Source organism: Clupea harengus, chromosome 25 (assembly GCF_900700415.2).
Source record: "Clupea harengus chromosome 25, Ch_v2.0.2, whole genome shotgun sequence".
Taxonomy (NCBI): domain Eukaryota; kingdom Metazoa; phylum Chordata; class Actinopteri; order Clupeiformes; family Clupeidae; genus Clupea; species Clupea harengus.
The window spans coordinates 10,092,604-10,115,023 of NC_045176.1; the positions used below are offsets into that span (position 1 = coordinate 10,092,604).

At 43.0% G+C, this 22,420-nt stretch overlaps 1 protein-coding gene across 7 annotated transcripts in view; it reads right to left on the bottom strand.

The window, feature by feature from the left end:
• Positions 1-22,420, bottom strand: part of ctnnd2b (catenin (cadherin-associated protein), delta 2b) — a 59,642-nt gene that overhangs the window by 36,812 nt on the left and 410 nt on the right. For 5 of the 7 annotated variants that reach the window (XM_031563169.2, XM_031563171.2, XM_031563170.2 and 2 more), the window contains exons 2-3: positions 9,130-9,263; positions 2,023-2,135 (exon numbers count right to left, since the gene is read on the bottom strand). In XM_031563169.2, the coding sequence (XP_031419029.1) occupies positions 2,023-2,135; positions 9,130-9,258 (242 nt within the window). In that variant the 5' untranslated portion in view covers positions 9,259-9,263. Of the gene's footprint in view, positions 1-2,022; positions 2,136-3,663; positions 4,041-7,125; positions 7,191-9,129; positions 9,264-22,420 lie in introns of those variants that run through there. The other 2 variants (XM_031563173.2, XM_031563172.2) reach the window with 2 other exon arrangements.

Genomic DNA, 22,420 nt, shown 5'->3' on the forward strand with positions numbered 1-22,420 from the left:
CAGCCTAGCTACAGGCCCACAGACATGTGCAGAAGTGTGTTAAACACATGCTCTACGCAGCCGAGCTACAATGTCCACTACTGCCAGGTCAGAGACATGATGAAGAGCACTAAACACTAAATCAGCATTTTGTTATAAAGCTCCGATCTCTCATCTTGGTATCAGATAACGGATATTCAACTCATTTTCAAGTTGAAGAATATTCGCCTCGGAACAAATACCCCTCCCTGATTCTGCTGTAATTACACCCCCTTTCTATCCTGATAGCGAAACGGGGAGTTTTTCAGACGGGAAAACTTTAGAAATCAATCTCTGAAATTGGCCTTCGTTTTTCAGGCAAGGGTAGGATCAATGTGCGAGAGAAAGGAGGGAATTAATGGGTCTGTTTGGCTCTGCTGAAGGTGTTGATGAGGTGCTGTGGAGCCCTGAGCTCCTGCTCGTCTGCCCGCCCAGACAAAAGGTGAGAGTGGCGGGACTTACTCACTGCCTGAGGCCACAGGCGTGGGAAGCACTCCATCCCAACCCAAAGGGACGGCCATTGCAGAGCAGAGCCTTAGAAGCAGACAGGAAGATGGGGGGGGGGGTGTCTAATGTGTAGAGGTAAAGAGATAAAACAACACGAGCACTTCAATAACCTCTGCCTGCGACTGAGGCAGCACTAGTGTTGAGTACTGAGCGCATCGTTAGAGAGCACGGTATAGAGACTGAGGCAGCACTAGTCTTGAGTACTGAGCGCATCGTTAGAGAGCACAGAGAGCAGTGTATTTCAGAGCCACGCTGAGACGCCCACCCTGAATCTTGTGGCGAGGGCTGAGATGGCGCGGTGTTGTGCCTAGACATAAGCCACAGTGCAGCACAATATGTCTTCCTAGACGGTTGACCTGCTCTGACTCATTAAGATGCAGGGGCCACCCACCCCAAACTTGCTTTTCCATCAGACCCCTCCTTTTCAAATTCTGAGGGTCTGCCTTCAGCGGGGGAAGACGCAGCGCTGGGGTCTGGGAGTGCATTCTCCCTCGTGGCCATCAAGCTGGCCCTTGTAATTAACAAGAGCAGCAGAGGTCACGGGAGTTGTTTGTGTCTGGTCTCCAGAGAGGAATTAGTACGGTGTTAAACCACCGAGACCAACCTGCATCATAACTCAACCCATGCTATACCAGTCTTCTAGTCTTCTACAGCCCAGTCCAATGCCTTGCTGAAGGCTAAGAACACATTAAAACCAGAGAGCTTGAGCGGACTATAGCATTGCCAGAATATGTAATTAAAAAGAACTAACTGCAGTGGTTATTTTTTTTACACATAAACAATACAGTTTTGTCTGATTCTAATTAGGCATACAATTTCTACAGCCAAACAGCTACAGAAGTGGCAAAATCAGTAGGATTTATCCGGTCTACATGAATATGCTGATTAAAGGGTCAAGTGGTTAATTACATGAAAACATGGACCATTTCAGACAACCTAATCTTTTGTTTGCAATTTGAATCAGATTTACAAAGAAAACAAGTATAATTAGTTTGAAAAAAATATTAGCTTCCTTTAGTAAAATGTATTTAGAATGGCTCAAAAAGTGCACATTGCTTATATAATTACAATTATATACTACATACACCAGAGAAGCTAATCATTTGTCAATGTTCAACTGCCAGTGACAACTCCAACAGGCTTCAGAGATGTTTGTTTATCTTCAGCCTATTACATTATCATGGTTGAATTTGTCCTCACCGATTAGGGTATCTAGTTAGGCATTCATGAATGCTTCATTTTACATTTAGCAAAGGAGAAAGGAGGAGGAGAGAGACCCAAGGTGGACAACGGTATGGAACAGACAGAATGGATAACGCACATACACAGACTCACACACACACACACACACACACACACACACACACACACACACACACACACACACACACACACACACACACACACACACACACACACACACACACACACACACACACACAGACACACACATTTGGTCATGTGAGAAGAGGAAGGCCTGCTGGGAGATACACCCACCTGATGCTGCTCATGCTGCCTGTCTCAGAGCCCAGCTTGCATCGCTCCAGCTGGGTGGCTACTATCTGTCGCTCGGCTTCCAGCTCCCGTGTCAGGCGCTCAAACTGCAGCTCCTGGAGGAGGTGAAAAGGGAGGAAGAGGAAGAGAAGGCCGTTAGAGGGTGTGTGTGTGTGTGCGCGCGTGGGTGGGACGGTGGGTGCATGCGCCACCAGGGACGAGCTGTACCTGCACAGACACAGTGTGTTCTTTGGCACGCGGGGATTCGCATTCCGCATCCATTAGCATACCCCCCCGTCTCATCTTACTCAACTCGTTTCAGCTATCCTTCAAGGTTAAGGTTTGAGTCTGATGTCACGTTTTAGTGAGTGGGACTTGCAGCAGGAGAGTTTTCCATATGCCGCACACGGATGACAACTGAGGTATCGTCAGAGCTAGCCAACTGGAAATACTACTATCCCCTCTTGGTTTCAGTGAGTGATTTTGCAAGCCTCAAAGCCCATTTAACTGGCTGTTTGTTAAAACAATTACTAAATGTAGAAACTCTTAAGAAACATATTTATGAAATTACATCCTTACGAATGCAAAAAAAATAGACAGCCACACACACACACACAAGTTGGAACAAATGTCTATCTCATTGTCTATACCTACAGACACTCTGACAAAGCCCTAACAGAGAGGGGGGGGGGGGGGCTGGCTGCTCTGCACTTCCCCACAGGATGACATACTTCAAGGCTGCGTTTTTTTTTTTTTATGCAGCCCCAGCGAGTGTCCAGCCGAACAGAGAGACCGCAGAATGCGCGCTGACGGCCGCAGGCAAAAGCAGTCAAAAGCAGTCAAAGCAAAGCTGCCACTTCCTTTGTGACAGGACTGAAATGAGTTCACTTCGCCACAAGGTCACAGAACCTCCCCGGAGCAGCGGAACCGATGGGCCCGCTCCAGAATGCATCACCTGCTATTTTGGGCCGGATCCCAGATGAGAGCCACATAAATGCCCATTCACCATGCCGAAGAATGCGCCACACACAACTGCAGGGTTGCCGGGAAAAGGAAAGAACTAAATGCAGTGAGATGGACTTCACCACAGGCAGTTACCAGAGTGTGATGCCTGTTTTATCTCATAGTAACTGGATGTTTTCTGCATTGCATGGTCTATTATTGCCTTGAGTCTTGTTGAGTCATACACACAGACAATGTAGTAATTAGGTAAATAAGTTATTTGGTGGACATCTTGGTCTAGTGGAACTATACTACAATGCCCTATTGGCTAGAATCATCATCATCATCAAAAAAAAAACCTAAAAACAAACAATAAAGCAGTCTGAGCCTGTTACAAAAGGAGAGCACTTTCAAAAGGAAGGGAGAGTCTGCGAAGTCTGGGAGTGTGGTAAAAATCAACAAAATCCCACCCTGCTTTATCTCAAAGCTCAGAAAACACAAGAGATAATCCATTAAGTCTGTGTTTGATCCACAAACAACAATCTGCAACAAATACAAATACAAACCCAAAACCCCTACTCTATTTCCCCCCAATTCTGTTGGTGGAAAAACAGCACTGAAAGCAAAAGAGCAAAACACCTGTTGCATTGCATGAGAAAGCAAGACAAGCAAAAAAGAAATAAATAAGTAAATAACCCTTACCGGCACATGTACCATGCTCCAGAGAAAGCATGTTTGAATGAGTAATCCACAGTTTGCCACACATCAACAACCTTCAGCAGCATGCGTGGCCATTGTGTCTTATTACGAAAAAGTCATTAGAGAAACTGCGAGGCCAGTAGTGACTGCCTTCCAGCCGGGAAGAATAGGAGTTCAGTCAGGCACAAAGGTCGCCATGGCAACAGAGAATTTAGAACCCCTTTGGCATTATTTATGCAACATTGCATCACAAAAGGTCCCTCCCACCAGCTCGCTTGCCAAATCCCGCTGCCCTCCAATCACTTCTCTGCTTGCTCCTCTTTCCTCTCCTCCATTCCCGACACCATCTGCGCCCCCCCACTGAAGAGGGAGAGGGGAGGAGAGGGGAGGAGAGGGGGGGAGGGGCTCATTGAAAGGCTTGGAGAGTGGCTGGGGGGAATCAGAAGTGCTTTTTTTTTTTTTTTTTTTGGAGGGACTGGGGTTAGGAGCATAGATGCACCCTGTCTTTCAGTTTGGCTGTGCTAGCTGCTCCTCCTCGCTCGCTCTCTCTCTCCCTCTCACACTCATTCTCTAGGGAAGCTAAGTGAGCGCTATGCCTCAGTGGCACACTATAGGCGAGCTCATTCAGCTGGGAGTAGGCCACACACTCTCACAGGCGATACAGGAGTGGGGTTAAATATAGCGTGCTGCACAGCACACAGAGGTAACGCATAGAGAGACAGAGATAGAGAGAGAGAGAGAGAGAGAGAGAGAGAGAGAGAGAGAGAGAGAGAGAGAGAGAGAGAGAGAAGTGAGACAGACAGGGTTAAACAGAACGTCACGTGCAGCTTTCACTGTCTGTGCCCATTGTGTTGTGAGGTGATGTCAGCTTTTTTTCCTCCTGGCATCTCCCCACATCGTATCACTGGCACAGAATCCCCTCCTCCATTCCCCAATTCCCCCATTCCCCCACCCCATAAACACAAATTCACATGCTGCAAAACAAACAGAACAGCAGCAGCAACCTTAGGGACAACACCACAACAATATGCTTAACACCTAAAGCGCTAACTGCCTCTGTGCCCAGATGGGCATTTAACGATAAGGGTGATTGCAAGCTCTGCCAAAGACCAGTGTCCGTTAGTTGTGGAATACTACTTAACAATGAGGAAAATACGGCTGCTCTTGAATAATCATGGCCTCAAGTCAAAATAGAGAGCCCTTGTCGACCTCTGACCTTTCAAATGCTTTCAGATCATGTATGCTAACTCCTCTTGTGGAGTGCATTACGCTGTTGGAATACTCACAAAGGAGACACCATGAAAGAAATCTAATAGATGATTGAAAAACAGCCACCGGTATGAGGCTGAATGCTTGTTTGTGGACATTGTAGAATCAATGCAAATCCTACACAAGTAGTGTACCCTGCCAACTGAAGAAACAATGCAAAGCACAGTCAATTAGGCTTCTACACATTTGACATGCTACTAGAAAAAATGGAGAAAAAAAATTAAAGGAAACATACATGCATGTAGAAATTGCTTTAATATACGTGATTTAACAATGAAATTAGACCAATTAAGGGAAGAAATAAATGGCTAAGGGACAGAAAATTAGATTTTGCCGCTTCAGATACTGGCTGCAGTCTTCTGGTCTAACAGTCTAATTATGCCCCGTGGAGGGAGACTGACATTTCACTTTTTCCCTTTTTTCAGAGGGGACCATTTGATGACAAAATGTCACCCTGGCATGCCTTAAAAGTTTCCCTTAGGAAACTTTAACTGTATCATTTTCAACATTCTGAAACGAATTCAATGGCCTTATGTAAAACTAGTGGACAAGACACTGGTCGCCAACACTCCAATGCCCGCTGAATACTGAAAGCAGGTATTTACCCCAAGGTCCAGTAAAATGGAGTGGATTCAAATGTGAATTACAACACCCTGAAGTGTGGGGTTATTTACTCGTTGGGCAAAAATTGTGGAGGAGAAAAATACAATAAGAACTGCGAGAGTAGAGTACAACAGCCAAAATATGACTAGTCAGACTCAGTGTAAGTGTAAGCATTCTCAATCTTTTAATTCCACTGCTAATTTGTTTTTAATTAACTAAAATAGTTCATGTCTACCACAATAAACAGGGACTTAACGGTGTGACCTTTCAATGAAATATCTAAAAAAAAAAAAACACTTTCAATTCAAGGGTGCCTATGATCTTAAATCTGATTCATAAACTAGCAGCCAGTATGTCTGTGCAAAAATCCACAACAAAAACAAAACATTCAACCATGTTATGTCCCTTTATAATCCCCATGACTGTTAATGGATTTGAATCTCTGACACCAACAAACAAACCCCCGGATCAACAGTCAACATCTTAACACACTGCAGGACACACAAATAACTGTGCTCCCTGCTACACTGTGGCTATTACTGCATACACTGTGGAATCTGTCATAGACCACACATCAAAACCTGAATGGATCAGTTAAATTACCTTAACTCCTGTCACCTGGGCAAACAAAATGCTGACATTTGCCAACTCATACAAACTTCAAACTTACTGGGATACTTCTAGCCTGGATACCAGACCGAACTTAGCCCCGCCCACAAATGTTTTGGTTGGGAAGTTCGGTCTGGCATTACTCCATTGAGGAGAAATTATCTGCGGACAGACATTGCCGTACCAATCAAATTGTCAAGGCGGGCTTTATACGATGATGGACAGATGATCAACCGTAACGTAATCAACCACGTCACTAAAGAGCTTTTGGGGTGAATTCGTTTTCAACAAACATGGCTGCCGTTGGAGAGCTGAAATGTGGTGATTCGAGTCTGTTTTAGAAGACATTGACAGCACATTCATTTTGAAAGAGGAACAGAGAAACGCGATCAAGGCATTTGTCGATCGAAAAGATGTTTTTGCCGTCCTTCCTACGGGATCCGGTAAAAGTTGAATGTATCAGCTGGCCCCATGGTCTACGTTATGGTCATACTACGTTGCTCTGATTGGTTCTAGATATATCCAATTGAGCGAAGAGGCATTTTTTTTCCTGGTTCGGTTGAAACCATGCCCCATAATCACAGCCCATTGGAGCGGTATCAGACTCATATTCTGACTAGAATTATGAGTATGACATCGTCAGGCTAGGATACTTCTTGAGTGAGGCATGAATATGTGTAACTGTGCTACATCATATCACAGCCATGAAAGGTATGCACTACATGTGCACAGCAAGGAGAGGAGGGGCTGCCAACAGATTCAAAAGCGTTGCTGGCGACATGAAACTTTTCCAACAGCCTTCATTTCAAATGAAGCCCATTATGAACTCTATTCTGAGAATCTACTTGGAGTTGTCGGTTTAAAAAAAAACGTTCAATATTCTGGCAGATTGAATGAATTCTCTGACGTACCTTCAGTGCTCAACAGAATATGTAATAGGGATCGACTAAAACTTAAAGCTCCTTTCAATGACTGCTCGCTTACCTTTATTCATTTGGAAGCTCCAGAGAGAACACTCAGCGTTATTACAGTAACACCTTGCTCTGCAGCGGGAAAACAATGTTCTTTGAGAGAAAAGATGTTTTGTTGTTAATGATAATGCTATGATCACTAATCTACTCGTCATTTCAACAGATGCTGTTGAATAGATGTCTTTTTTCATTCAAGCGGAAAGAAAGCCCTCTGTGTCAAATTGTGATCTGGGATTTCATATTTTGCTCAGGTGAAACTGAAAGCAATAGCATAATGAGGGCAGCCTCACCAAGACCACAGGAGACAATATGCACTGAACATTTGATTACAGTTTGTCCTGTTCTTTCAGTTATGCTAGACATGCTCTGGCTTACTTACATGGCATGGTGATGATGTTTACATGCTGGACATACTGATGGAGTAAATTATTTGCCTTGACTGAACAATATTTCACTACATATGGGGAGCTGTGTCTTTGTGCCAGAGATATCTGAGAGACATGGGCAAACAATGTACCATTTTAGATAGCTGAGGACAACTACAAATCTGACATGTTTTAAATGTGGAATGGCAAGCCTTCTTGATGGGCCTCATTCAGATCATTAACCTGAACATTGCCATCTAGTGGTGGACTGAGCCTGGACACAGTAGAGGACAGGTGCCGAGGTAGAGAAACAGCACCAGAACACACAACACAACCTTAAGAAATTAGACCCTAAAGAAAACGTAACTGAGCTAACAATGATGTAAATCGTAATATTAATCTTCATGTCAGACAATCATTCAGCAATCATTATGCAATCACTAAAAGCAGTAAAACGATCCGTGGTAAATATATAATATATATAATAAATAATTGAACATATTAAATAAATAATCCTGAAAACTGAAAGGTGGAGTGCTTTCCAAACGTGGAAGTGTGCCGGTAGGCCCAGGGTCAGGGCCTTCCGTCACCACGACGATACGTGGGAGGGCCGGTTGCGTTGTCCTCTACTGAAAGGCTTTGTGAAGAGAGATGGCAGGCCTTTTGCTTATTTATATCCCAACCCTCTCAGATAGACACACTATTAGGCTGGCCTACGGCCTCCCATGGCTGTGGCCTACTTTATGACTCGTTTTGTAGATTTCCAGCCCTGAGAGCTTGTCTTTTTTTCCTCTATCCAATGGATGAAAGCGAGTGATGAGCGCCAGCACTGCTGAGAGGAGGAAGTGGGGGAGACTGTCATAATCAATTCCCATCTACAGCACACTTGACCATGAATTGACTCTGCAAGAGCCATGGGTTGTCCGGGAAAATGCTGCGTATGTCTAGGCCTAGTAGATGGTTGTGACAAAAGATTCCTAGTGTTTAATATGGGATGATTAGATTATCTTAGTCTCAGAATGAATTGCTACATTGATCTTGTGTATTTGTTTTGATTTGATAACAAAAAAAGCAATAACTAACCTAAGCAAGCCATGCTTGCCTTATATACCAAATGCGCTTCCAGGAAATAAGAAATAGAAAATCACAAACCAAATGCATTTAAGATAACCAATCAGAAAGTATCTGTATATATTAAACAGAGAGAGTTAATCGTAGTTAGTAGTACAGATGAGTCCCTTGCACTACAATAATAATGCTACCTTTTACCTGTGGCAACCCCCCCCCCTCCCCCCTCCCCCCTCCTCCCCCCCGCCCCATAAAATAGGGCGACAGACTCATCATGTGATGCATTACAATGACTAACCAATTAAAATCTACGATACTGCAGGGAAAACATCCCAATCTCTAAACCCTGCGGCTGAGCCAGAGTCAGACCGTCTGCGTTCGGTTAAGGGATTTTTCAGAATCGCACGACTTGGAATAATTGCCAGTTGCGCTTGAGGGAATAATTTAGATGCCTTCCAAGTGAAATTAAAGAGCCTGCACGGCTCCCTAAATGTAGACATCGAGACAAACTCTCGGAGAGTAATTGCTGATTAACCCCAATGTAAGATAATGAGTGGGCTCTCCAGAGCTGGGTGGGGCCCTACCTGTTCTTTGACGGATGCCAGGATGGCTGAGGTGGTCTCTGTCTCAGATCCGTCTCCATTGGAAGCGTTCAACACTGGGCTCAGCATGTTGGGATTCTGTGGATCAGACTGCCGGTCTGGAACTGGCATACCGCCTGCAAGAGAAATATCACTGGTTAGTTTAAGTGCTGTAATGAATACTCTGAATTGAAGGGGGGTAAAACTAAAGTCTTATGCATGTGTAAGACCATATGTTATCGGGATTATATTTATTAACAATACACAATTATCATTGTTACCACATCTGACGACTCACATGCAATGGTGTCATCATATGTCATAATTTATTATGAGACTTTGAGAGGCTCTTTTCCTTGAAAACTGACAATACCAACTTCACACTTGTTTAACCATTCTCTATCTCTCTCTCTCCCCTCACACTGCTTCATATCACTGGCTCTCATCCCTCTCTCTCTCTGTGTCTCTCTCTCCCTCTCTCTCTCTCATCCCTCTCTCTCTCTCTCTCTCTGTGTCTCTCTCTTCGTCTTTCTCTCTCTCTCCCTCTCTCTGCCTCCCCTCCCCTCTGTTATGCTCACTGCTTCATATCACTGGCTCTCATCCCTCTCTCCCTCTCTCTCATCCCTCTCTCTCTCTTTTGACCTAGTTCAGTTTGTGAATCTCTCTTACAGGGTTTGACTCTCAAACGCGGTGTGCCTGCCTATTGTATTGTCATCTCCTGATGCAGTAGACCTGAAGTTCCAGCGACGACCTGAAATTCTGCCTACTGTGATTTCAGAGCTATGGGATCACTGGCCACATACCCAGGAGCCTGCCAGTCCCTGCTGCTCTTGCCTTTACCAATGTCGGCTCACCAAATCAGCCTCTGAGTGCAGAGCTACGGTGGGGAGAAAATGGCTGCTCACATGTCGAGTGTGGACAGTTTGTGTGTGTGTATGTGTGTGTGTGTGTGTGTGTGTGTGTGTGTGTGTGTGTGTTTGTGTGTGTGTGAGAGAGAAAGAGAGAGAGAGAGAATATGTGTGTGTGTGTGACAGAGAGAGAGAGAGAGAATATGTGTGTGTGTGTGACAGAGAGAGAGAAAAGAGAGAGAGAGTGTGTATGAGAGAGAGGGAGAGAGAGGGAGGGACTGTATGTGTGTGTTTGTGTGTGAGAGAGAGAAAAAGGGAGGGAGTATGTGTGTGTGTGTGTGTGAGAGAGAGAGAGTGTGTGTGAGAGAGAGGGAGAGGGAAGTAGAGTATGTGTGTGTGTGTGTGTGTGTGTGTGTGTGTGTAAGAGAGAGACAGAGTGTGTGTGTGTGTGTGTGTGTGTGTTTAAGTGTGCATGTGCGTGTGTGTGTGTGAGAGAGATAGAGATAGAGAGAGAGAGTGTGTGTGTGTGTGCGTGTGTGTGTGTGAGAGAGATAGAGAGAGAGAGTGTGTGTGTGTGTGTGTGTGTGTGTGTGTGTGTGTGTGTGTGTACAGCACGTGAGCATGCCTCCTCTAGCACGCTCGGAGTGGCTAAAGGCTCAGGACCCTGGCCAGAGGCAGCAACACTCATTTCACGCAACCCCAGAGCTGAGCTGTAAAACACGGCATGAAGAAACTGCTCTGTGGAATGACTATTCTGACCTCTGAACGTTCACATAGGAGAAAACAGCGTCATTGTCCATCTCACCTCTGAAGGGAAGAGTGAGAGGGAGGGAATGAGAAGAATGGGACAGAGAGAGAGAGCGAGGGAGAGATTCTGTGCATGTGGGTGAAAGAGACAAGCCAGAGAGAGAGAGAGAACGACTGAGGGAGAGAAAGCTTGTATATGTGGGTGAGACAGACGAGACAGAAAGAGACAGAAAAAGAGAGAGAGAGAGAGAGAGAGAGAGAGAGAGAGAGAATGCATGGTCTTTTCTAGGTCAAATCGGTCACAACAGTTAAGTGAGATCATTAGGATAGACCGCTTCATAGCAGCTTAACTAATAATGGCACCAGCTGTTGGTGTATGTAGCAGAGTTTAGATGGATTATTCTGTTTTTGTGCTTCCTGATTCTGCCTCTTTTGTGCTTCCTGATTCGGCTGATTGATCCTATGCAGAAAAAAATCTCCATTTGTTCACTCTCTCACACTATCTTAACAGGAACAACCATTACATCTGTGGATAATTATGAATATGATTACTAACAGCCATCTTGTCATCCCTTGATATACAGCCTGGAAGCATCCTGCGTGCTGCAGCATACTGCAGTCTGCATCCTTCTCTGCACAGTTTTGGACATATATTGTTAATAACTGAGTCTCTCTCTCTTCTCTCTCTGTGTGTGTGTGTGTGTGTGTGTGTGTGTGTGTGTGTGTGTGTGTGTGTGTGTGTGTGTGTGTGTGTAGCATCTGTGTCTTCATGTGTGTCTGTGTTTATTTGCATGTGTAAGTGCACTGACCACACAGCTATGCTTGAGTATGCTTGAATGCCTAGGGTTCCCTTGTTGTTTCATTAAAAGGAGCCACACTGCTGACTTGCACTGGCTGTGCTCTATAGGGATCTGTCTAGTCTTAAGTCATTATGTTGGCACGTTACATTTAATGGATTTATATTAATGAAGTCTCAGTCCATTGGGCTGTAGTTTGTTGTTGAAGGGTGGACAGGGATGGACAGTGTATGAAGCCAATGAGGAATACAACAACTTTGAGTGCAGTTAGGGCTGAATTATTTATCACTCTCCAGATAGTGCTCCTTCACATAAAACTACTAGAAGGGCAAGTAGGAATACTTTCTCACAATCAACAGCTGTGCACAGGCAACCACCTATGATTTAGGACTACTGATAATTCTGAACAGTGAGGATGAGCTCATGATTAAATTAAAATTCCATACAGAAGACACATGCACACAAAACACAGAAACACAGAAAACATCATTAGCAACGTGACATTAGCAAAGTGACAGTATCCAAAAGAGCCACACAAACACATACCCTCAATTACTGCACGTCAACTTCCTGAGCAGGAACATTGGGTAGTTCTGCTGTTTCAGTCAAGCTAACACAATGCTAGAGCAACAGTAACCATAGAAACTGAACTCCAGATCTCAGTCACCGTAATATCAGCCATGTAAGTGTCTTTGTGATTCTGCTGTCAAGTGTACAGTTCAAGTATCTGGCCACAGATCTTAAAGTTTTGTGCACCGCGCAGAGCTCTACAGCACAAAACAATTTAAATTTTTAAGTAAAGTATTTAAATTTAGTTCATTGCAAATAACACTATTTTACACAAGCAACTGCGGGGAAGGTGACATTATCCCACTGTCTCCTCAGGTACTAACATCAAATACAATTTTGCGTTGGCTACCTTGCAATAAACCTAGCAGTTCCAGTAAGGAAGCAGGCCAACACCCTTAAGCTGTGGTAACTGAATAGGCTGCTGCTGCTGATGCGTGTGTGCTTCTATTGCTTTCCTGTTCCTGAAACATTCTGTATTGCTGTCTCCATGGAGACATCAATCCATTACGACAGTTCAGCACCACCTAAGTCACTGTGAGGCTTCATCCCCACATCTTTTCTGCGATTCAAAAACAATGGTGTCACACCCGTCAGCCTGGCAGGCTTTTCCTATGCATACAAAACAGCATCACAGCTTCAATCCCTGTGGGTTTATTATTAAATCACAGCACTAACTGCTGAGATCGTGCACAGATTTCATGGTGTACATTTTGCCATGACTGCTGACTCTAGCATGATAATTACAAGGCAGCGGTCCTTTCCCAGCTGAAATACACCTCAATTCGATATATATTGTTTCCCGTATCTCCATCAACACAGCAGTGAAAAGGAGAGAAGATAGAGGCACAAAATTAGGCCAGATATGCCTTTCTCTTTCCATCACACCTGGAAGTGGCAGCATTCACATTTTGCATGTATTTACATTACAAGTATACATGTTCCTGTAGAGTATATCTGTAGGGTTAAAGGTCAAACCAGCTATAGTGAATGTTTTCTCAGCCCTCCATGCCTGATTAAGTCATATTTGTTGTATGGAACACCTACAACCCCCTTAGGGAGCCGGTGCCGTATAGATAGCAACAGTTGCCACAACAACCTGGGATGTTCTGCACAGTTATATGCCAAGTGTTTGAATAAGACTCCTACATGACTTTTGCAAGGGGTGCTAGCCTGATCAATTATGCCCACAGTTGTGATTCATGTAGTTAAATGACAGTTTGGCTAATTCCACAAATTATATTACACATCCAATTTTCCCATGGAGTAGGTCAATTACATGCCACACATTGAGACCATTTCTTCTTGTTTAGAAGAGTCCTCTCTGCCAGCTCGATAATACAATTGGGACAGCTGTCCTTGCATTTTCATCCCAATTACATCCTATAAAGACACAAGCTGTATGCTTTTAACAACAGATTGCACCCCCTTGAGACAACCACTGCATGTTTGCTCTGCAAATCACGGATTCACCTCAACACACAGTGAAGTACCACAGATGTTCTGTTCTTTATGTTGTATATAGCAGACAGAGTTAGCTCTCACTTTCCTGTTTGATTAACTACATCATGACATGAATTGGGCGGTTGAAATGACATAAATCACTGTCGGTTCAATCATTTTAACACTGAAACCATTTCAGATCTCAAGACATGCTACTATTCATAGATGTGATACAAAAAAACCTATGCTTATACACAGGGGGGTGAGGTGCTTTCACTACACGATCAGTCTGAGCCTAGCTGAAGGCAATGCAAAGTCATCGTACATGTCAACCTTAGTGATTAGAAAAGGCACTTGGCGAAAAGGAAACAGGGTTATGTCCTTGCACAAAGGATGTATTTAAATATGAAGAAAACAACAAAATGCAAGCACTGGATTAACTCACTGCCCCTAGCAACTGCTTAGCCTTCCATATGTCGCTACACCTGTTGTGGTTCACTCCACTAGTGATACTGTGAGAGCAGTTCTAGAGGGAGAGGTGCTATCATGGAATGAGAACCTAGGTAAGACATAGGGTACAGTTTCACCCTGAAGTATGTAACTCACAAATCAACACCGTCAAATGAAGTTCTCACTAGGTTAGCTATACCTGCACTGTAACCAGCAGATTAGAAATGAGTGAAAGTGCTCTGAAGCACTAACCTCTATATACACTGCATGCCTAACATTAAAATACAGCTATACAGTATCCTAGCCCAACATTACTGATCACCTAAAGATTAAAACATTGTAGAATAAACGTGTTTGGCAACTATTAAACAGATGGGAGTCAGTAAAGTGTATTCTTCTGCTTCATAGTTTTATATGACTAAAGTACAGTGTGTTTATACTGTGTACAGCGCATTTATACTATTTGTGAGTGACTGTCAATTAATGGAAGAAAACGTGTAGCTCTAGTTACTCACCTTTTCTATCCAAAATGATATGGGGAGCAACGGCACCTAGGCCCAGGCCTAACTGATGCTGGTGTAAGTTTGTAAAGATGTGACATGCAGCCCCAAATGTCATGGGCTCAGAGATAGCAGTCCAAAGCGAAAGCAATTAAAGAGCTGCAGGAATAATGTCCTCAAAGGCCAGTTGAGCGTGACATAGATGTTAAAGAGTCATTATCTGAGGCTTGCTGTGATCAGAGGGGTCGCTCTGCTTATTAAGGTTTGCTCCTACCCACTCTCTGGTGACTATGGGAGGGTTTGCTCCTACCCACAGTGACTATGTGAGGGTTTGCTCCTACCCACCCTCTGGTGACTATGTAAGACTGACCTATGTTCTTTTCAGTGGCCATCGTGACTGAAATGAAATGACAATGAAATGCAGAAATGCAAACTAGTATACACACACACATGCACACATACACACACAGGTAACAAAAATAAGTATAATCTATTCTTATTTCTTTAGATTACTTTGTGATAATATAAATGTTTTAATTATGGTGTATAATATAAATACAATAAACATATACTGTAAATATATGAAAATATTATATGCATTACACCTTTACCTAAGACACCTGAGGCAAACCTGTCTCTGAACACAAAACTGTTCCCTTAAGACCTACATCACAGCATGAGCAGGGAATAACAGATGCAGTCCCTCTTAGTGTCTCAAGACCAGCCAACCCATCTCAGACAAGTGAGGGAGGGAGAGAGTGTGTGTGGTTCCTGTGTGTGGTGAGTAGTTGGGTATGTGGGAGTGTGTAGCTGGATATGTGAGAGTGGCATTCTACAGCTGGGAACAAACAAAAGAGGTGTGACATCTGCAGGCATGCCAGGCTTTGCACTGCATTCCCACAGAACCATTAAGGCAGAGGCCCTTTACTCTGCACTGTACGATCCCTGACCTGGGAGGAGACTGGTTTCCAGAGAGGTGGGATTCATTAATGCTCACTAATGTGCTGCTCAGAGAACCATGGCATGAGCGTCCCGTGCAGCAAGCAAAACCCTGAGGCATGGCATCAGATCTGTGCCCGCGCACGTACATGTGACAGTGCGAGAATCCACTGGCCACCCACCGCTGAGTAATGACGCATGAACTCGAAGGATATCCACAAACCCATTACTCGGCCATCAGCACACAGCTCTGCGAGGGCTGTGATGAATGCAGGGAGGCCATGTTGTTTACCAGCGAAGGAGATGTTTGCAGGACCTCGCTCGCACCAACACACACACAGCCATACACACACACAAACACACACACACACACACACACACACACACACACACGAGCATCATTCAGACCATTTCAGGATGGCGGAAGGAGATGTATTTGTGGGCGAGGAAATGAGTTTGCCGACACGCCTCGCCTTTAGGTAATTGGTTTGCGATGCGGCAGCCGGGAAGACCCCTGCTGGTCAGTTAATAACACGGCAACGGGACAACCCCCCCCAACCCCACGGGGGCACGACACAAGCCCAGAGGGGGCAGGAGCTGTGAAGACCTCATCTCATTCACAGTCACCACAGCACACGACCGTCTCCACAGTCAGCACAGAGCCAGGGAGCGATATCTATCCGGGCCAGCCTGAAGACACACCAGTGCAAAACCTTGAAAATGGCTGCTTGACAAATAGAGGATGGGTAACAGAAGCAAAAAAAAAAAAACAGTCTTGACTCTACAGTCTGAACAAAGTTGTGCTGTTACCAATTTTTTTCTTACTGTGTAATCATATGTTTTTAAACGAGGTGGTTTCTCTGTTTGCAGACAGTGTCATCCACTGACATGGACTGTGTGGGAGTGCAATTACAGCGATTCTTTACTCTACCTAGCGATCCTAACTCTAAAATTACAGTTTCTCCCCACTGCAGGCTCCAACGCACTGCTCTTGTGGCGTATGTGTGATGGACCTGGTTTTAATAAATGGATTGAAGTAGGTAGGATGAAGGATGTCATGAATCCTCTTGACTTTAAGATGATAGAAAATATTTTTTATTAAAGACTGAAGTTTAAAAAACGGTAATTTCTGAGCGGAACACAACATGAGGGATAAGCAACGTACCAATCATGTGCTCAAAGCCCAAATGAGGGGAGTGGAATGTCATTGGGTCTATTCCTGTCATACTTCAATTGCCCTATCTCAATAAAGGCCAGGAAAGCCCCAAAAACAAACTAAACAAAAAGTGTTTATCTCAGCCAACCAACAGTCATACCACAAAACCGTATATCCACCAGTATGAAATAGTAGACGGTAAAAGGCATTTCAAATAAAAAGTAAAACAAAAAGAGTAAAGCTGTTCCAAATTCCACCTGTACATAGAGATGTGTAAATAAATAATCGAAATTTGAATTTGCTATGATCAGTCCGTCTAAACCTGCGATACGCACACTGTTACCACTTATTTTACATAGAGCTCTCATTTCACAAAGACAACGAACCAAACGAACACTCCCACTCATGGAATACACAGGTGCAGGGCAGAACAAAATGGAATATTGCTAAATGATCGGTGCTAGCCATTCAGTTTTGTTACAAATCTCACACAAAAAATCCCTATCAGAGAATTACACCTACAACTATCTTGTCTCCATTTATAGAGGTTCACAGCCGACCCTAGCTGCTATTGTACTGACTAATGACCACCCCTCCCCCTCCGCATTTCCTCCCAGATTCCATTTTCTCATCAGACAGAACGAGGTTCAGACCTCAAGGCAACATGATCTGCCATCCTACAGCCCCTGGCCAACAGCATCAGTGCTCCTCAGCCCTACGAGTTCATCAATGCCCTCACCACACCTTAATCAATAGTCAGTCAAATTCACAGTTGTTAAAGAATGGAGTGTGGTGTTAAAGGTGTTACTGCATTCTTAATATCCTTTTAAACTACTCATTTGCTTCAACAATGCCAGTTACCCAATGTGAAACTGTATTGTTATCATTGCTTACTAATTCTATTTCAGCTTTGCTGAAGTTGCTTATAATCTGTTTATCCTGTCATCCTTTACATGCTAACACGGTTTGCTGATTGCTATCAGGTCATAGGTCGATGTCGGATTTCCTAGATAACCTGGGATCATTTGTCACCGATACTTAATGCTGTGCACTTTACAGACCCAAACTCCGAGATGACAAAATGAGTCTAGCAGACACACATGAGTATCCAAATGAGATGCAAATTAAGCTGAAAATTCTGATTTTAATATTAAAATCCTGGTTGGGATATTTTATGGGTCAATCCGTCTACACACCTACACATCTATGCCATTTTCTTTTATCTGTGCCTAATTACTTGTTTACACAAATATATCTGCATAGCTGCGTCTCTGAAATTGTATCTTTATTATCTATAGCCTCTATGTCTATAGCCTCTATCAGTATCTCTCAATCAAACTAGTGATGACCTCATACACAGAGCACAACCACGGAAGTGTGTGGAATGTAGCTGCTGCCACATAAACAACACAAGAGTAAATAAAGATGACACACACACACAGGCCCTGGAGTAGGGCTGCGGATCTATAAATAGATGACAAGAGCCCTGTCGCCTCCCATACTTCTCATTTCATGTGTCAATGGATTTCATAATCACTAGTGCAGGTGCTCGCTGAGCACAGCTTGCCTGTCTTCACTGGAGCTCTTTCAAAACCGAGCCGCTCAGGTAGGGACAGGCCTTCTGCACTTCTGTCCGCTCGTCTGCGCTTATGAACACAATCAAACACAACTTCCAGGTCCACGGTCTGTGTGGCGTCCTGTATGGAGGCTTATTTAAATGACAGAGCGAGGTGAAGACTCTGAGGTGAAGAAAGTCCTATTTTATTTGAGGGCACAACTATGCTTGGGAGTGACAGGTGCTTTCACCTGTCCATAGGAAGCCATCCGAGACGAGTTCTTTGCGAGGTTACCAAGGGAACGAAGTGAAGTCTGATACTATGTGACGAGGTACTATATCCGCTTTTGGGAACAAAGAGCACAGATATTTTGACAAGACAGACTTAGTGCTACAATATAGAGGTCAATATCTCAAGTGAAACTGCAGATCACCCACAAAATATTCCAACTCATAAGTGCGAGGACTTGAGGAGACGTTAAGTTCCACTGTGCAGTTATATTCCTTGCTGTCATTTTGTCTCCTGTAGTAATACAAAAGTAATGTAAGTCTAGAAGAACAGTGTTCCTGTGCATCCTTGATGGTTTGGTTTAAGTATTTAGGTAAGTTTTGTACACAGCCCCTTTTAAACAGGCATAATTGAAACATTTTATGTGGGATATGGTACATTTTAAATTGGCTGTCAGGTTCACATCCAAATGTTTGTGAATGCAGTATATTGTAATGCCAATAGGAATATAGTGAATGTTTTGCAGGTTGCACAAAATAGTATATATGTAAAAGGCTAAATACACAATGCTAACAACTGACAAAGAATATCCAAAACCTTTCTCAATCTAAAGGCAAAAACAGTTCTTCAAAGAACCCTCATCCACACTCACTGAGGCCGTTTTGAAGAGGCAGGCATAATTTGCCCCAAAAACATGGAGCATGACAAATATCAACAGATTCAGGTACACAGTGAAATGCTAATATGATCAAAAGCTGTAAAAAATGAAGATCCTGGCCAGATATAATGAAATAATGGAATAAAAACTGGCATAATGAAATAAAATGTAAGTACATTCTGGAGACAAAAGAGAGAGAATCCCCACAGCTTGCCTCTCGTCTCTTCCTGTCTTGACTATGCTGTAATTTAGCCGGGGTAATGGATTTTTGGAGCCAGAGGTCCACATTGGAGTACTTTAAATCTGTGCTGTTCGGATCTGTTCCAAGGTCAGTTGTCACCTGGGATCACATAGGCCTACACATTTAAGCTGATGGTGGAGGAAGTGTGGACATCCAATGAACACAAGACAGCTATAGCTGAACTGACAAAGCTTAATGTATGACCCAAGACACATGCAAGTGGCAGAGAGATCACAGGGGCTTATATCCAACTCTGAGCTGAGGCAACCGAGGGAGTAAACCTTTCAGATAAAAATGCTTTATTGTAAAACATTTTATATACGTATAAAGTATAACATTAGAAACATTGGCTTGACTCATGATCTATGAGCCAAAGCTATTAATCAGCTATTCATCATAAAATAGTGTTTCCATTTTTTGAGTTAGGTCTACCATTACAAGAGTATCGGAACTACAGTTAATGGACTTAAAAGCTCCAGGCTCACTTTATGCTCTCAACGAAAACACAATTTTTGGCAAACCCCAAATTGCGATCATGAGGTGGTCAGCTCTGTAACCCTGTAGTCTGAGATAGCTTACAATGCAAAACTGTGCCTAAGAAAGACTTAAAATGTACTGTAGGTCAAGCACTATTAGAATGCAGACAATAAAACAACACAAATAATGACCACTAGCAGCTTGAAGACGAATAGCAATGTTACCTGTTCGGCAGAGAAGGCTCAAATAGTAAAGGTGTTATTAAAACAGGACATGATCAAATTTAATTTGCCATTTTAGTAAATTGGAGTGATGTCCTTTAGCCAGCACAAGGGAATGCAGGAGAATCAGTTTATTTCATAACATTTGTTCAAATAGATGCTACCTTCAGAAAGAAATAGCTCTGAATTGTTTCTTGGTAGGTAATACGAAGCATGTTTGCATGTTTGTTTGAAATATGGATAAGCCTTAACACAAGGCAAGAGTGAGTAATGCCACCAGCCTGTGTGAGTGACAGTATTGTTGATGACAGTTGCAGCATCCTACATCAAATGTAAGGGTAGAAGGCCGTGTGGCTAACTAGCCTTTCACTTTCGAACTCAACTTTCACAGGGATGCAGGCAGAAATCTAACTATATAACAAAGAAGTCAGAAGAGTTTGCAATCCCAGATTTCCAGTCCACTCCACTCAATCAGCAAACTTGTTGTAAAGTGATAACATCAAAAACATTCATCGGCTCCTAAGAATGAGCAGCTCTAAAAGCGAGAAGTGTCGACGCCATTTGGTTACAGGCTGATCTGATCACTTCACTTCAGTCCAGTTGGATTCTAGACCAGGCCCATTTCCAACGCCATTAAGACAAAATAACAACAATAAGCACAGTGAAACTTGTAGGACGGCAACTCAAGGCCACTATGACAGTGACACACAAGCAGAGGGCCTGTTTTTTTCCAGCTATAATCATCACTGATGCAGTCCATTGGGCGCAAATGCACCATTTTAAATAATTAATGATAATAACCGCACTCTCGTATGAAACCTTATGATTTTCCCTCCATGAAAGTCGGTAAGGCTGCTGATGTGTGTCCATTACCTTCTATCAACAGGGGGCCTATTTCAACCGGTCTAGGCACAGTATTAATCTTCTGCTATGAGCTGCTGATTTGACAACAGCCACCCGCAGCACATCTGATGCAACTAAAATAAATCACTGGCACAAAAATAAAAACAAAAACACTGGCACAAAAAATGATTCAGAGATGCTACATTGAACTGATGAGTAATTATAAATTCATGGTCAATACAGATAGAGAAATCACATTTGAAATGAGTGGCATATCTCAAAACATTAGGAATTCATAGTCAACTGGTGTGGCAAAATCTTTTTCCACTACAAGAGAAAAATAAAATTTCATAAAAACTTCAGCATCATGATATAATATATATCTATCTCTCTAGCCTCTAAGGATCAATGTGTAAGCACATGTGTGCATTATGAGAGGAAGCGAAGGGGAGGGGTAGTCTAAAACTAACCTTATCAGTATTTGAATTCAGAATCCCTCACCCTGAATGTACAATTCTCAAAACAGAATCACGTACATCATGCCTTTACTAAGGTTCTGTGTGGCTTCCCTTATAAGTAGTGTAAAACAGGCCTTTCCCCTCTTGTAGTTTGTCTTTCATGACTAAATATGATCTCGTTTAACCGTATGTTTTAACAAGGCCCAAATGCATGGAGTTAATTTCACAGCATGCATCCATATTTTCTTATTTTATTTATTGTCAGTCCAAAACTGATACTGAATTGTCTAAAACTAAAATGACAACAAAATCCACATTAAAGTATCAATCATGATGTCTTCAGGATTTGTCAGACAACAATTTCATTGGTACACAGTGTTGGTCTGGTGTTATTTTGGATTGTTTTGGGTGAACTGGCAGTTTCAGAGGGTAGGCTCAACTGAAGAAAAATCAAGCAGCATCTAGGACTGAAGTATACAACTGAAAGTAGCCGGGCCTTCTACAATCGGAGCTGATGCGAGTGACATATTCAAGGAAAATCGAATGCCTACTTTTTGGGATGTATTGAGGAGTTGCTCATTCCCTATTTAAAGCTAAATAACAACCACCTATATAACAATAGTAGCATTTTCTCCCTGTATCCAGTACGGTTAGGCTAATATGTACAAAATAATGGTCTCCATTAAAAGACTATTTATTCAGAACATCGTCTTGTACCTTAATCCATGTCTTACATCTTTATTTTTCGCTGAAATCATTATTTCATCAAATTCATCCAATTTTATTTCATTCCATCAAATTATCATCAATCGTTCATGTGTGTAAAGCTATACAGTCAGGTGGGTTATCGTCGATCAAGAAATATTAAAAATAAACGATATTCATCAAACGTTTGATCAAACATGCGGTTGCATATTTTAGACAAAGGACGAACAGTCAATTGCAGTCTGTGGTCGACCAGTATAATCTTACAAATACATCACTGAAATTTAGGTCAATAGGGAAGTACTACATTTTTTTTCCAGCGCAACCCCGCATCCGCCTTGGATGGAGAATCAGTCTCTAATGGATTCCATTTTCAGTTTAAAGCCAGTATACTATAGCCCAACAACTGCAGGGATCAAATCGCTTGGTCCCCTAAGCATTAAAATAAAAAATACATATG